The sequence below is a fragment of the Pygocentrus nattereri genome, chromosome 8, assembly GCF_015220715.1.
Source record: "Pygocentrus nattereri isolate fPygNat1 chromosome 8, fPygNat1.pri, whole genome shotgun sequence".
Lineage (NCBI taxonomy): Eukaryota > Metazoa > Chordata > Actinopteri > Characiformes > Serrasalmidae > Pygocentrus > Pygocentrus nattereri.
Window position 1 is genome coordinate 8,968,736 of NC_051218.1, and position 17,335 is coordinate 8,986,070.

Sequence of the window (17,335 nt, forward strand, 5' to 3'; positions counted from 1 at the left end):
TATTTTGTCACAGTCCAAAATTTTATTTGATCACTGGAATTCTGGAAAGTAACAACTGTGCGGTAATTATTTTCTACCTTTTATGATTTTTTTTTTTTTTCGTTGCAAATTGTATTTTTCCTGTAGACATCACAATCCCAAGAGAAGCCAAGCTCATTTTAGCTTGCAGTCCAAAGATACTCACATGTAAACGGAACAGAACAAAATCGCCAAAATTTGCCTGAAAACAGCCTCTGAGCTCTGTGTCTGTTACAGTATTTAAAAGATTAATATTATTAAGTCTTTCGTTTTTATTTACACAAGATTTTCTAATTGTTCTCGACATTCACACATATTTCAAGTCTCACATTTTCACTGTACTGTTACTTAAGTCTTTAACAGTGAAATGACTCTTGTTCCAGGCACAAAGCATGCAGCCAGTGCACTCAACTCACAGCCTTCACTGAAGATAAATAATAAATGTCTTAATGTTGCTCTTTTGCCCAGAAGGTGGCTGCACATTCTGGACCGAGCGTCCAGTACTGGTCTATTTGAGTTCTCCATCTGGCTTCATGCTGAAGGGCTCCAGCCGTTCGCCCTCAGGCAGCAGGTTGTTGAGCCGCTCCATCAGAGGCACGGTCTGGTCGATGCCCATCTGGATCCGCCGCAGAATCATGGACATCTCGTTCACCTTCTGGATCTGCTCTGCATATTTGGCATAGCGCTTCTGTCTGTCCTGCATGATGCTGAAGAGCGTCTCCACCGAGAGGTCCATCTGGAAGAAGCACAGTCAGACTGAGCACGCTGTAAAAATATAGTCTGCTCTACTTAAAATAATATAGTAACTGGTTACGTGACTTTTCTTGAGTTGACTCAACTTGAGGACACCAGAGTTCACACAACTCATTTACATTTAACATTTATGGCATTTGGCTGACGCTCTTATCCAGAGCGACTTACAATTTGATCATTTTACATAGGTAGGCCAAGGCGGTGTTAGGAGTCTTGCCCAAGGACTCTTATTGGTATAGTGTAGAGTGTTTGCCCAGGTGGGGGTTGAACCCCAGTCTACAGTGTAGAAGGCAGAGGTGTTACCCACTACACTATCCAACCAACTCAAACTTCTTAGTTGAGTCAAATATTCTCCCAGCTACTGTTTCTAGTTCTGTGTTTCAGTTAGATAAACAAAACTGAATGAGGTTCTTTTTGTACCCAATTTCCCTACTAGCTGGCACCTGAAGGAATTTATTGTTTTGAATTGTGCTACATCTGTGTTATATATTCTGTATTGCGTGTGCTCATGCTGTGACTGTACTTAGAACATTCTTCTGTCTATTCTTGTTTATCCCTATATGGTCGTGTTTGTCACACCTGTTACTTGTCCTGTATGAGCTGGGTCTAATCTTGGCATCAGTCCAGCTATATAACTGTGTCAGTCTGGTGCCTGTGCCCAAACGAATAAAGATCTCTGTATAGAACAACAGGCTGGTCCCCTGGATTTCCGAGGGTTTGAAATTCTACACACTCCATCGTCCACAGTCCCACCTGGCATATTTTTATCTTGGCATCTGAATATGGACAGCTATGGTATCGCTGAGATTCAAACTCACAACCTACTGATGTTGGGATGAATTCTTAGACATTTGCACATGAGATGATGCCATGCTTTAAAGTCAAAACGGCAAAAATCTTCTCCAGTGTCTTAAACATTGGTAGATACAAAATATGAGCTGCTTGAGTGGCACAGTGGACTAAGCCGTCACCCCAACAGGAGGTTTTGAATTGTGTGATGGAAAGAGTCTTGGCTAGTGTGGAAGTTGAGTATAAAAAAAACTAGCTGATTTAGTTTACCTAACTGAGATGCAGAACTGAAAAATTAAGAGAACTTTTGACTCAACTAAGAAGTTTGAGTTGTGTGAACTCTTGTGTCCTAAAGGTTAGTCACCCCAAAAAGCCAGGTAATCAGTTACTAGTCATTTTGAGTTCAGCTGACCTTTCATTTAACAGTGCAGTGGTCCTTAAAGCAGTGGTCACGAACCCTACTTCAGGAGAAGCATCTTCCTGCAGGTTTCAGCTCCAACCAAACGCACCTCATTTAGCTAACACAACTCTTTCAGCTAACACACCTTATCCTGCATGCCTGGAATGTCTGAAGGTAATAACTAGATGGATCGAGTGTGGTCGATTAGGGTTGTAACTCAAGTCTGCAGGAGGGCAGATCTCTGGAAGACGAGTTGGTGACAACTGAGTCCTTCACATCTACATAGGAGCAGGTCCTCTTCCAGCAGAGATTGCCATGTTTCTACAATAGCCCATAACAAACCCAATGCTGGCTCTACAGAACATCTTCCATGGTTTTAAGCTGAAGTTGCAGCTTGAATTTGGTGGTATTATATCACCAGTTGGAAGGCATAGAAAGAAGAAGAATTAGTGGTTGCTGGCTAACCATTTGTTGTTGTGAGATGTTTTAGATAATTACAAAGTACACCTATGGGGTAACTGTACCTGATAAAATAGACAATGAAGATAGACAATGTAGATACAAGTTGGGTGCACCTACTAAAGTGGTTAGTGTATGTCCATTTGGGTTTGTGCACTCAAAAAGTTATTAATCCCCTGTGTTAAAGTATAGTGCTGGAGTACCTCTTTGATCCTCTTCACCAGAGCATTCTGGTCAAAGGCCACAGCCTCGGCGCACTGGTGTAGGTGGTCCTGGTAGCGCACACAAAGCTGCAGCACCTGCACAGAGTCCAGCTTCTCCACAGACACCGTGCTGGGTGACGTCTGCCCACTCAGAACACCTGACAACATCAGAACACTTGTATGTCTTAGGCTACACAACGTACAGCCACTGGATGGTGGTATTTCACAAAAACTAGCGTCTGGCACATCAAGGTCACATTTATAGTACATGGTTTTAAAATATATCTTCCATTTGTTGAAGCTAGTTAGCTGTGGCTGTCTGGGCTTTGTTAACATCATTGGTACTGTTAACAACACGCACTCGTTGACAGTCGTATGAAGCAGAAGCCCTATACTCTTAGGAAAAAACCAGCATGTTATGCACTATGGAACAGAACTATATAAAAACAGAAAAAACTATTTAAACACTCAAGGGGTTCTTTGAGTCTTCACAGTTCTACACATTACTTGAGGCGCTGTGGATAGGGCTGCCCACTGGGCAAAAGTGCTCATTGTCCCCAAGTGCGTGTGTCTAGTGTGTATGTGGTGTTTCACTGGGTAAAATGCAGAGGGGAAATTTCCCCGTTGTGGGACTAATAAGGGTCACTTAAGCTATGTTTCCGTATTGTCACAAAAAACAGTGAATTTAAAACAGGCTGCTTTTGCAGTTTAGTTCCCATATATACATACACACACAATATATATATATATATATATATAGGAGTGGTTCTGCAGGTGGGGGCCACAGACCACTTCTCAGTACCTATGCTTTCTGGCTGATGTTTTGGTCACTTTTGAATGTTGGTGGTGCTTTCACACTCGTGGTAGCATGAGACGGATTCTACAACCCACACAAGTGGCTCAGGTAGTGCAGCTCATCCAGGATGGCACATCACTGCGAGCTGTGGCAAGAAGGTTTGCTGTGTCTGTCAGCGTAGTGTCCAGAGGCTGGAGGCACTACCAGGAGACAGGCCAGTACACCAGGAGACGTGGAGGAGGCCATAGGAGGGCAACAACCCAGCAGCAGGACCGCTACCTCCGCCTTTGTGCAAGGAGGAACAGGAGGAGCACTGCCAGAGCCCTGCAAAATGACCTCCAGCAGGCCACAAATGTGCATGTGTCTGCACAAACGGTTAGAATCCGACTCCATGAGGATGGTATGAGGGCCCAACATCCACAGATGGGGGTTGTGCTCACAGCCCAACACCGTGCAGGACGCTTGGCATTTGCCAGAGAACACCAGGATTGGCAAATTCGCCACTGGTGCCCTGTGCTCTTCACAGATGAAAGCAGGTTCACACTGAGCACATGTGACAGACGTGACAGAGTCTGGAGACGCCGTGGAGAGCGATCTGCTGCCTGCAACATCCTTCAGCATGACAGGTTTGGCAGTGGGTCAGTAACGGTGTGGGGTGGCATTTCTTTGGAGGGCCGCACAGCCTTCCATGGGCTCACCAGAGGTAGCCTGACTGCCATTAGGTACCGAGATGAGATCCTCAGACCCCTTGTGAGACCATATGCTGGTGTGGTGACCCTGGGTTCCACCTAATGCAGGACAATGCTAAACCTCATGTGGCTGGAGTGTGTCAGCAGTTCCTGCAAGATGAAGGCACTGAAGCTATGGACTGGCCCGCCCGTTCCCCAGACCTGAATCCGATTGAACACATCTGGGACATCATGTCTCTCTCCATCCACCAACGCCACGTTACACCACAGACTGTCCATGAGTTGGCGGATGCTTTAGTCCAGGTCTGGGAGGAGATCCCCCAGGAGACCATCCGCCACCTCATCAGGAGCATGCCCAGGCGTTGTAGGGAGGTCATACAGGCACGAGGAGGCCACACACAATACTGAGCCTCATTTTGACTTGTTTTAAGGACATTACATCAAAGTTGGATCAGCCTGTAGTGTTTTTCCACTTTAATTTTGTGTGTGACTCCAAATCCAGGCCTCCACTGGTTAATAAATTTGATTTCCATTGATGATTTTTGAGTGATTTTGTTGTCAGCATATTCATGTACAGAACAAAGCATTCAATGAGAATATTTCATTCATTCATAGGATGTGTTATTTGAGTGTTCCCTTTATTTTTTTGAGCAGTGTGTGTATATGGATATATATATATCCATCCATTTTCTAAGCCGCTCCTCCGTCAGGGTCGCGGTATATATATATATGTGAGGAGTGAGCAGCAAATTTTGAAAACTTTAACAATGTTTACATACTACATCAAACATTTTGGTTTAGAAACAGTTTTCAATAATACAGGTCATTTAAAGTCCAACTGGGTTGTATTTTTCTAGTCACAATGCTAGAATTCTACCTTGGAAAAACAACAAGGAAAACAAACACATATTTAAAGTATACTGTCAATCATAACTGGTGCATGCAAATTATTTCACTTACATCAGCAATAATTTGGAAGTTTGAAGAGACAGACTGAGCGCAGAGGTACTGCAATCAATAATAAAAGCTCTTACCCTTCAGAAGAGGTTGAAAGGTGGGGATCTCTTGAAGCTTGATGACATCAGGATCATTATGGATGTTGCGTAATGGCTGTGTTCCTTGAGCAACAACTACTATGTCATCCATTTTTGCTCTGTGCTTAGCTGGTGAAGGGACAACTAATGCAATAAAAAAATACACATTTACTTGACTGGCAAAGAGTAGTGTGTGGATCATTCATGACAGCATGGTACTGTTCTTTTGTGTAAATTATGACTGTCTTGTGCATTATGAGTTTCAGCCATCCAACCATCCATGAGCTGCTGGTCTTACGCATACCTTACCCCATTTACAATCTATTGTGGATTATGTGTAAGGTTGGGGAAGCTTCTAGAAAAATCTTAATGTGAAAACAGAAGCAACAGAGACCTCATATATCAAGAACAGTTACTCATCTGCAGAGGTGGGTAGTAAACAGATACATTTAGTTAAATAACCTCAAGTAACTGGATTTGTGCTTTCCTGGGGATAAGTTACTAATTCCACTTTTGTATCTCATTCCATTGTTACATTGGTGAAGGCATCCATACTGCTCTGTGATTGGTCCCACCTCTGATGTTTCTGGTTTATAATAACAACAACAACAACAACAACAACAACAACAAAAATTGTATTTGATAAGCGCCTTTCAAGACACCCAATGACAATGTACAATGAAAATCAAAGAAAAAATTAATTTATGATTGCACTTTCGACAAAAGGAGAAGAACATCAAAAGTGCATCAAAAGGAGAAGAACATCAAAAGGTGCATCAAAAGGAGAACAATGCCAAACGACTTTCAGTTCCTACGCCGACAGATGCTGGATGTACTGAAAAGGTTTGACTGCAGTTATGCAGTACTTACTACTTAGTTGTGTTTGAAAAGGCACTTTTACTTAAGTCATTCTTTCACTATATAAACTAAATACTTTTTGCCCAACTCAGCTCGACTATAACCAGTGAATGAAAACAGCAGAACACACCTGAAGAGTTGTAGTCCGAGTGCTTATGCTCAGCATCTCCACTCTGTTCAGCACCCATGGTGTACTTTTCCCCTGTAAAACAAGCCTGATTTAACTCTGCAATGAGTCCGGTTAAGCACGGTTACTAGCACATTCTAACAAATGCATTCTTTTGAAAAACTTTACCATGGCTAAATACACTAAAACAGCCTAAGACCACCAAACCTCTTACTTACCTATCACTGAAAATAGGCACTTTCTAGTGCTGCGAGGATGAACCTGTGATCCAGAAGGATCAACGTGATCCCAGGTTCATATTCTCAGTAGTAGAGAGTACCTATGAACAGCAGTAGGTAAGAGGTTTGGTGGTCCTGGGTTGTTGTTTAAACACATTTAGCCCCGTTTTTGAATGTACATCTAACGATTGTGAGTTTAGCTGAACGTAGGCAGCTCTTGTTTTGAAGGATTCAACCCTTTTGAAAGCGAGCAGATCATTCAGATCGGTTGGCATCACAAAGGTAACAATGACTGACTTACCTTATATGACGGTGTTTGATTTTAGAGAGCCACTTCTTAAACCCGCTGCTGTTTATGTGAGACGCTGCGGCGCTGCGTTCAGCTCAGCTGTGCTGGTCTAGTCGGCTTTAGCGAGTCATTCTAACATTACTGTATCGTTTCAGCGACACTGACAGCTCCGTTAGTCCACTCCACATCGCTGAACTCGGGTTCCCTTCGTTGTTGCAGTCTGCAGGTACTATCTAAATCCTACGAAGTGCTCTGTTTGTACGTGTGTAAACAGCTTAGCCCGCTAACTTCTCTAAGCAGCGCGAAGCAAAACAGACGCGGAGTGATGACCTCGACGGGTTACGCGTGACGTTATTCCACAAGCGCTGGAGAAGATGGGAAAACAAGAGTAAGGGCCCATAATCTACATTTCCCTCCAATTTCTCTTTTTTATCCTTCTTTTTCTCTTCTGCGATTTAAATAGCAGCACCAATTTCAGGTTGTTTGTTTTGTTTAAAAATTCTGCCACTTTTAAGAAAAATTGCGTTCCCTCGCAAATAAAATGGGTTCCCTCGTAAATGTTTTGCGTTGCTGCAGCTCAGACATGAAGCAGCTCGTTGAATCTGCTGCTGATCTCGGACTGAAACATAAAGACATAGCGTCGCTTCTCAGAGTCGAACACTAGTGGCTCGGACTGAAACTGAGGTCGGGGGTCCGTAAAAGCGACATTTACAGAGACGGCAGAGAACAACTGCTGGATGAACTCAGCACAGACTGGCGAAACTGGGAAAACAGCTTTTAAAGCTGACCGCGCTGACCGCGCTATGCTGCAAACAGAGCTCTAATCTAGGCAATGGCGCTGGGCACCTCTGGTCCTACGTTCGCTTGCTGTCTGACGAGCACCTATTTTGCGTGGGAACGCAATGTCATTAACTTTTCTTTTTAATCACTCTCCCTTAGGGACTCAGTGCAGTTCCACAGCACTTTTAAGCCGCTTAAACTCTGTAAGCGATCTGGGGATCTTGACCACCAAACTATATATGTTTATATGTATATGAAGAATCAGAAATATATGCCAGTGTGGAGATGTCCTTTGGTGCCTAGAGCTTATCTGTGTCAAGGTTGGCCTCGATGGAGTTATCAGAGTTAGACTCTACTCCAACTCTCTCTCTCACACACTCTCTCACACACACACACACACACACACACACACACATATACATACACCCACACATAGATTAGAGGGGCGACTATCACTGCAATTGACGACATTTCAATGCTTATTGACGATGAGGGTCTGTCTGGTGGGGGTTATTAGATTAGATTAGAGGTTTCTGTACCTTGATGCTATCTTTACGATGTTCAAGGCTGTTTCTATCAAGGGAACGGGGAGATTTCACGTACAACTTTAGGCTCCATTAAGTCTGCACATCCAACACACACATATACATACAATAAGTCTGTGCATCATACACACACACACACACACACGAACATACAGATACACACCTTTCACCTCCATTGATTACACTTCATCTTTAGCTTTAGGTAGTATAAAAATAAGGTATTACAATGTTCTTAGGTGTATTACAATGTATGTTTCCTGAGTGTGCAGTTGGGTCGTTCATCTCTGTAGGCCCTGACAATGAGTGCTTGTCTCTCTGGCTAATGCTGATTGGGTGAAGAAGGTCACTTCAGATACGCAGGGCTGTTATAAATTCTTTTGGGAAAACCTTAAGAGGTCAGTTCGGGCAGGAGCACAGAGAGTTGGGACTTGGAGAGATAAGCGGGAACTCTTTGTCTTGGGAGATGGGAGAAAGAGCGAACCCGAGTCCACACTCAGCTTACCTGGGCTGATGGTGCCCTAAAGGCTCTCAAGCCTAATTTTTCCATTTTATCTCATTTTTCTTAAACTTTTAAATATTTTAAAAATATTTATTAAAAAAAAGAAAATATTTAGCATGATTTTTCTGTCTTGATTTCTATTTTTTGTCCAGTGTTTTTTTCCAATAAACTGGCAAAACTCCTTTTGGACTCAGGTTGGGTTTTGTACACCACAACAGACAATTTTTCCATTTTCACAATCTTACACTCAGCCTGATTGTTTGAGTATGGGAAGTCTGATCCTCAATCAGCCTTAAAGGGGACATATCCTATATTTTATGTATTTATTTTTTTCCCTGAGGTTGGTTTATAATGTGTATGTGGTTTTGTGTACCAAAAATAGTGATAATTCATTGTTACACGACCATTTCCAACTTCTTTTTATGCTTTAAACTGCTGCCTTTGTGCACTCACCACCATTGTTAATGTCCCTTTAAGACTGATAGATGTAAATGAGTTTTGGTCTGATTGGCTGTCCCATATTGTGGTTGATTAAAAAAGTAAGCCAGGCTGAAACATTAGAACCTTAAACATTAACATTAAAACCTTATAACCTCAGTGCAATTCTGTGAATCCCATGGAGAATGATATGCCATCATTGATTAAACACTGTGCAAAAATGACCTAAAGTAAAACAGTAACACATTTTATTATTTCTGCATTGCAATATACTACTTTTTATGATGATCTGTAATACTTTAACTTCCATATAATATGGTTGTACTACTATCCTACAGTAATCTATAATATTCTTATTGTATTTGGTGTAAGATTCTCACAGAAATCCCTGTAGTATTCTATTCACATTCAAACTTCCATTAAAACCTAATTTTAAAAGCCTTTCTAATGAGTGCATGGCCAGTGTGCACAGTGTTAAGTCTGTCCATCATGGGCAGGGCCTAGCACAGCTTTTATCTGAACTACAGTCCCAATTGCAGCCTATAATCTTGAGGGGATGCACCATCCAGGCCTAGCAGATACAGAAAAAGCATGACACAAAGAGGAATTAGACAGTTTCTTTCTGCATAATTTAATCTTCAAGATGTAAACAAGATCAATTAGAGTTGTTTGATGTGAAATATGCAGTTCTGAAAAAACATCACTAATCAGATTTTACAGTGGTGGTGATAGAAACCAGATATCTGAAGCATCTAAATGCGACCTGACACAAAGCTATTATTAAAAAAAAATTCTGAGTATGTTTTTTGATGCCTGAGACATTGTTTTACAATGCATCATGACCCCTGATTCCTATATTATGCAGACATTTTGAGAAATCGGTGGAATTCTCCTTTATGGATAATTAGGCTTTAGATGTTGGAACATTGATGTGAGGATTTGATTGCATTCAGCCCCAAGAGCATTAGTGAGGTCAGGTACTGGATGATTAGTTCTGGATCACTTCAACTCATCCCAGAGGCATTGGATGGTCCTCCAGAGAATGCAGATCCACTGCTCCACAGCCTGTGGGGCTTTATACTCCTCCAGCTGATGCTTGACCCTGAGCATGGTGACCTTACGTTTGTGTGTGGCTGCTCCAGATCGACCCGTTCTATTGGAAAAGCTTTTCTATGAAGACTACACAAGCTGAGCGTGCACAGCTGAACGCCTGCCAACACTGGGTGCACCTTTAGGTAGCTGAATTCAGGGCTGTCTGTATAATTTTGGACATACAGCGTTTTCTCTTCTATGTATGGAGATCAGTTTGACAAATGAGTCAAGGGGTAGCCTTGAAATAGACAGAAACAAACCCTTAACGGACCCATATCCTGCATTTCTCTTGCACTTTATTGTTTCACCTGAAGTGCACATATAGGTTTCGTGTGATTTTTAAGTGGTAAAAACAATCCTAAGTTCTTTTCACATGATCATTTTCCAACCTCTCTTTACCCCTCAGAATTAAACAGGCTGTGTGCCTTTAAGCCTGACATAATTAAAATGACCACTGTTCTGATTGGCTGCCCTGTATCGCACCTCATTTAAAAAGTCCAAAGGGAAACACTCCTCATGACTTCAGTGTGGGTGGGCAGGGCTAAACTGCTGTAGGCTGAATAGGGGACATATGTAAACTTGTTGTTCTTTTGTGACATCACAGAAACAGTGCATCCCAAACGGCTTGTGGGACGGGAAGCAGATAATGTGGTTAGAAACGTTCATAAAATATTTAATAAATGTCATAAACGAGTGTGGTGAATTTAGTTTTCCACAATATGGGCCCTTTAAATGTGCAACCGTGTCACAATGAGAGGGGCATTTTGCTGTAAAGTTATATTGTAAGACCTTGCGAAAGCTGTGTTTGTGCAGATGAAAGATTTAATGAGATTATGCGTTTCCTCCTTTGGTTTATTGCTATAGAGAGCTCAGCAAGTGGGGATCTGTTTTTCCTGGTTCAGGTTTAGGTGAAGGCAGTCACCTGAAAACAAAAACAAAGCCTTCGTTTCCTGTGGTATAGCTTCTGGAAGAAACAGTAAAACATTTGACAATCTTTATTTATTTATTTTGACCAGCCTTATCTCGACTCTTATCTCTGCTCTAGCTATATTTAGGTGCAAACTGATGAGCCATAACAGTTTTATTGACACTATTTTGACTACAAATTCTGGAAAATATTCTAAACGCACTCTTATAATAACAAATTCATGGCACATCCACCCTTTTCTTTCCCTTTTTGGTTCTGTGTTGGTTTCCTATTCAGCTGCATGTAATCACTGTAAGGTTAATATTAGTAAGAAGACCCAAAAGAGTTCACATTAATAACTCCGTTAGTTATTTACAGTTAGTATTACAGCGTTACAACATGTTATTACATATCTGCTCTGAAAAAATACACCCATTCTCAGCCATGTCTCTGAATCGTGAGCACCAGCGGAGCGCAGCGATTGGCTGACGCGGGTGTCCGTCTCACGTTTGTGGTTTGTAAGCTGCTTTCTGACTGGCTGAAGACGCTGCATAGGATTGTACCAAAGACCTAATTGGTGGGAAATGTAGGTTAGTGGCCCGATAGTCACACGAAAAGAAGGAAAGTAGGTCAGAGACTGATTCCGTTTATGTCACAGTTCCTCACCCACCAGCCGCCCAGCCAGCACCAAATAAGTGTGATGCCGTTTTATCTCTCCGGTGAGTGTCCTCGGGTTTATGTCTAATTATTTATGAGCAGTGTGTGCTGTAATGTAGGCTCTAGTCGATGGACGTTGTGTGTGGTTTTGCCCTTCATGTTATAGTTATTGGTTTTTAGGAGGAGGGGCGTTATAGTGACATTTCTCTGGCAGAAGATGTCCTCGAAGTTAGCTTCTTATTCACAATTCTCCGTTCCACCTTAAATGGACCAGCGGTTCCATTCAGGCGTCTGTGGGCGCCTGAATGTAACCGCTGCACTGTTTAAGGTGGAACGGGAGAATTCGAAAAAGAAGCTGGCGAAGCCAACTTCAGCCTCGTTGGGAGACGGTGCTTGTTGGCTACACTGGCGAGCCGGTTTTGTGGTCATTTCATAGGCGTATTACTCGGTAGGTGCGCTTACAAACACCCAAAAACACGAAAGTAGGTTTTCCACATCAGCGGAAGAGGTCGAGGTGACATCGAGCCGGTTGAAGTCGCCCGGACTTGCCTCCAGACTGCTGAGCGCACGGTGACTAATGTGTTTCTGCGGCTTGGTCCCCACGTAGACAGTTGTAGATATATGTTCATGGAATAGCAGGTGAACTGCGTTGAATTCATTTTCTCGTCCTGTCAGCTCGTTTCTCCACCCTGTCCAGTCGAGGTACACGCTGTTCCCGAAGCCGGACTGCTCCACATGGCTTTAGTGCACATGGGGGCGAGAGTTGTTTGATTAAGGGGGAGTTGAGTAGGGCTGGGTTATTATATTGATACCGGAATGAGTGCAGATTCCAGTTTATTGTAGAGCATCATGTTATGTATATATATATATATATATATATATATATATATATATATATATATATATATATATATATATATATATATATATAATGTGTGTATATATATATATATATATAATGTATATGTATGTGCGCGTGTGTGTGTGTGTGTGTGTGTGTGTGTGCATACATCATCAAGAAAGTTGTCTTAAATGTGGAAATGTAACCTAATAACACAGCTTGTCAGCTGCCTGTAGATGAGTTAGACCAATAAGAAGCAACAAAACACCCATATTCTGCATATGTGACACCACAACCATCACAACTGGATGGACACACTCAGTGTTAACGCTTCATGCCAGATAAAGTGGATATTCCGGTGTTCTTGGCCAAAAAAAAACAATAATGGGGCTTAATTTATTAGAAATAATTTCAATTCAATTACAACATTGGTCAGAAAAATCACAATTAAATATTTCCTTCAGATCATTCAGCCAGAATGCGGTGTCTGTCTGTTCTGAGTATCTGAAGTTGCTGGTCTCTGTTTGGCCACTGTGGTCAGAATGAGAAACAATTCAGGTTTAAATCGCAGTGACGCCCTGTCAGTTCTAAGAACAGCTGCACTATGTATTGTTTATAGCCGTTGTGGTACTGATGTTGCGGAAAGCTTTGATATGCAGATACGCCCCTCAACAAACCTCAGTATTTATTTGTGTGATGTGGTCATCATTTCACCACGACTCTTTCTGTGAGTGTTTTTGATGAAGGGATGCACCGATATGAGAATTGAGGGCCGATGTCTGATATTTTTATGTACGCTCGCCAATGTTGATACATAAAGAATCATAAAATTTAGAAATCAAGACTAAATCTACCCAGATGTGTTTTATGGACTGTAGAATGGACTTCAGAATATATTGCATTTATTCTGTGGGGTTAGAAATGCAGTAACAAAATGCAGGCATTTGAGATTTCTGGAATGCAATAAACACATCATCAAATATTGGTTAAAATAGGGCTATTTTCTACAGCCGTTATCTGTCTGTGCTGATATCATTCCTGTATCATAGTGTATCTCTAATAAATCCATTCAGTCAGGCCACTCTGTGCTTGCGTCCCAGTGTGTTCACTCATTCATAGTTAAGAACTTAATTTAGGATGATGAGGAAAAATGTCGCAGAACTGAAATTTGATGTATTTGTGCATTTGTTGAGTATATTTCAGTATCTAACAATACCTGTCATAACTTTTTTTTTAAATTAAATGTAATTTTCATGCTTACAGTCAAATTGAATGTTTCTTTTGTTAAAAATCAGAAGTCCCCTGTGACCAAAACATTAGATGTAATATCATAAATGAAAAAAAAAATCACTTTATTTAGCCACATGGTTTATTTGTTTGTACAGTTACATTTGTGCTCAGGCTAGCTCTGAGAATATATGGACCAAAGGAAGCTCAACACAATATACTGGGTGGGTTTTGCAATTTGTATTGTCTCATTCATATAGTACAGGCCTACTAACCACGAGCTTCCATTCTGATACTGTAACAGTGAAGCACTGTTTTTAAAAATGTTTGCTGTATGTTCTCGTTGGTTTAGTTTATTGGGGCGACACCTGTGATCCAATTTTTACGTCTCCTTAGTGATAAAACTCTATTTTCTGGATGGCAACAAAATTACCACAGCACAAGAGAGTTTCTTGTTTCTGGGTTATATATTGTACGATTCCGTATGTTTGCATCACAAAACTAACAGTTGATTTTGTGAATATGAAGTAATGCTTAATAAATAAAGCTGCTGTAATCACCCCTTTGCCTGTGGAATCTTGCGGGGGCAGTCGTGGGCTGGAGGTTAGGGAACTGGCCCTGTGACCGGAAGGTTGCCGGTTCAATCCCCAGGGCTGACAGCACATGACTTAGGTGTCCTTGAACAAGACACCTAACCCCCAATTGCTCCCCGGTCACCGTGGATAGGGCTGCCCACCGCTCTGGGCAAGTGTGCTCACTGCCCCCTAGTGTGTGTGTCTATTCACTAGTGTGTATGTGGTGTTTCAGTTCACAGATGGGTTAAATGCAGAGGTGGAATTTCTCCGTTTGTGGGATTAATAAAGTATCACTTAACTTGCTATTCTGGCTTTACTTTCTTTCTTCTGCTGCTCATGCTCTCCCAGTGTAGGGAGGATGGAGATAAGGGTCTTCCAGTAAACCGTTTCTCGATTAGGAAATTGGTTAATATGGACATGCAATGTGACTAAATCAACAAGCCGGTCGAAAAGCTTTTATTTTTTCAGTAGGTGGCAACATCTGCCTGGGAAATCTCGGAAGCGTGTATCCAGATGGGACTAAAACGATCAGGGTGAAAAACCGTACATAATTTCGGGCCTGTAATTTTTCTCCGGGAAAGAAAGGAGAAAGAACTCAGACATGGCCAAACCAGATACAAATAAAATTGCAGAGTAGCACCTGTAGGAGAGGAAATCACACTAGGATCCTGTATAAATGGAATCCAGTCCAAATTGGGCTAATGGTTTAAATCTGTTTTTATCGGGCATTGTGTATCAGGATGTGTTTTCACACACTGTAACCTGTGTAAACTCATTATGTGAGTTATGCAGGATCGTTTATAGGGTGGGAACACTGTTTTATTGACACAGTGAGGGTTGTGTCCTGCTTGTTATGATTCGTCCATCCTTCACTTTTCATTCTATGTGCACGCCTTAAGCACGAGGCCTTCAGAGATTCAGTGCTGTACAAAAGGGGTCCACTGCCAGGATGAGTGTTCATGGCCCACAGAATGAATATGGCTGCATAGGAAAATAAATGAGGATATAAACCGTCATTCAGAGTGGTTTGGTGAGAACTGCCCCATTCTAGAGAACCTTACCAGGTCAGAATCATTTGTGGTGGTGGTGGTGATAGGAACCAGATCATTATTAGGGCAAAATAGTGCCCAGGGTTAGTTTTGTTTACTGACTGTTTTACCATCCTCAGCATTACATATAAGAGCCCCGAAGATGTGTAGGTTCACTGGTGATGCCTAAAATGGCTATATTTGTGTTGTAGACGTCGCAGCCCTGTGATTCCTATCATCCCCACTGTAAATAAGTTTCTCTACAAAGAGCCATTTTACATCAGTCCGCTCTGAATGACTTTGTTTACCTCTCAAAGATAGATTTATGCAGAAATTGTGAAAAAAAAAAAGTAGGGGGGGAGCAAATTTCAAGAGGAGTGAACAAACTTGACATGTTGACATTTAGCTGAAATGTAGTCCCCATGGATGCTGTCATATACAAACGAATTCCATTGACTCCAGACTGTTACAGAGTGCCTAGACAAGTGGTCTAAGAAAGCCGTGCCAAGGCTTCAGACTGTATTTTCCATGCACAATATAATTCCGAAATTGGAAAATTTACAATGACCTAGTTCAAGCTTTCTTTCTTCTGCTTTCTTTCTTTGTTTATTTCTCATGCAATTCAATGTGTGGAGGTAGCCAAAGCTGTCAACTAGTGCAAAGTTGGGCCTATATTTATTGTAATTCTGCGGAGATGTTGGTGGAGGTTAATATAGGAAGCATTACAGTAAAGACTGAAGTTTAACTTGAACGTCATGAGAGCAGTTAATGCTGATCTGCTGTGCCATGATTTAACAAGAGTACCAAGGACAAGGTGTACCCTTATCGAAATGTCACTTCCTATGGCTTTTACTCCATGTTTTAAGGTAGTGGAGTCTGACTGGTCAGCGGAAAATTCCCTTTGAACGGAAGGGGCTCCACGGCAATTTGGTTGGTGCTTTGAGAGAATGGTGCTTTCTCCTAGTTATCTAAACGTGGCCTAGATTGCATGCTTTTACCGAAAGTTTCCTGGCAACTGGAGGGCTTCGCTGATTAAACTGACCCACGTGTCTGTCTTCCCACTGCGGAGCCGTGCGTGGCCGGGGGAGTCAGGGCCTCAGTAGCATGCTGGTCTGGAAACAAACGCTGAACGGTGTAAAATCAGCCATTAAAATTGAGGAACATCTGCTCGACCTTGAGTCACAAACAACAAAAGAAACCGTGCTTGGACTCAGTTTGCCAGGTTTGATTTCAGTGTGATTTGCAAACAAACAACATGGAAAAAAGTGTATGTACTACTAATAAAAGACTGATACAAAATCAAAGCTTTTAGTTAAACTCTTTCACAAAGAATTCTGTAATATTTCAGGCTAGATTTGTCACAAAATCAGATCAGATACATTCTGTTTTTTTCCCTCCAACATCTGATGCAGCAGTGTAGTGTCCATGCTAGACTAAATGCTGACCCTCTATCTCAAAAACGAACGGGACTACCTAGGACTTCACCTGAGTGTGAGGTGATCGACTGCTGCATCTTAAAATTCACTCAAAACGTGTCTGAAATATCGCTCACTCACTGTACGTTCAGCTGAACTGGATAACTTTAGCATGTTTTGCACTCTTGTGTGTTGCATCATATGTGGCATACTGTCACAAAGACTGTGACAAAACTCAAACCTTGAGAATTTCAACAGGTAAACTGGATAAACTGGTATACTGCCCATGTTCAGGGAAGGGCTTAAAGGTGCATCTATGTCTTTTAAATTTTAAATCTCTGATTTAGGTATGTGACTTTGTTCAGGGTGAAAAATGAAAAATGTGTTACACAACCATTTACAGCCCTGTGATTTGGCCCTGGAATGAAACAAGGTGTTTTCCCTTTTTTGAGTGGCTGATGAATGATGTGATTTGCTGGTTCACAGTGAAGCACCACAGTGGCAACATATTGAAGTAAACACAGGCACGTAGGTCATCATACTTTTTAATTACCTTAGTTACTTGGAGCTTACTGGTAGCTAACAGTGCCTGTACTACCTGTTTACTTTCGATCTTGACAATAGTGCAAATTGAAGTTGTACCTCACTATGAAACTTTCAGAGAAAAGTTCAACTTTTGAGAAACTGTCTGTAGTGCA

General features: G+C 41.7%; 2 protein-coding genes across 4 annotated transcripts in view; one reads left to right on the plus strand and one right to left on the minus strand.

Moving 5' to 3' along the window:
• On the minus strand, positions 1-7,446 carry borcs5 (BLOC-1 related complex subunit 5). The gene is made up of 5 exons (XM_017717684.2): positions 6,646-7,446; positions 6,130-6,201; positions 5,142-5,285; positions 2,623-2,780; positions 1-754 (listed from the first exon to the last, which is right to left on the minus strand). Exons 2-5 carry the CDS (start codon positions 6,185-6,187, stop codon positions 527-529), a joined length of 588 nt encoding a protein of 195 aa, XP_017573173.1. The 5' UTR covers positions 6,188-6,201; positions 6,646-7,446; the 3' UTR covers positions 1-526.
• The window catches only part of arntl1a (aryl hydrocarbon receptor nuclear translocator-like 1a), a 26,062-nt gene continuing 15,732 nt past the window's right edge, over positions 7,006-17,335 (plus strand). Inside the window, exon 1 of one of the 3 annotated variants that reach the window (XM_017717683.2) lies at positions 7,006-7,021. The gene's annotated coding sequence lies outside the window, so the exon portion shown is untranslated. Of the gene's footprint in view, positions 7,022-11,488; positions 11,614-17,335 lie in introns of those variants that run through there. The other 2 variants (XM_017717681.2, XM_017717682.2) reach the window with 2 other exon arrangements.

Coding starts and splice junctions, on each gene's coding strand:
- borcs5 (XM_017717684.2), bottom strand. CDS start 6,187: ATGGGTGCTGAACAGAGTGGAGATGCTGAGCATAAGCACTCGGACTAC. Junction 2,781..5,141: donor CTTTCAACCTCTTCTGAAGG/GTAAGAGCTTTT, acceptor TGATGTTGTCAG/GTGTTCTGAGTGGGCAGACG. Junction 755..2,622: donor TGGTGAAGAGGATCAAAGAG/GTACTCCAGCAC, acceptor TGCTTCTTCCAG/ATGGACCTCTCGGTGGAGAC.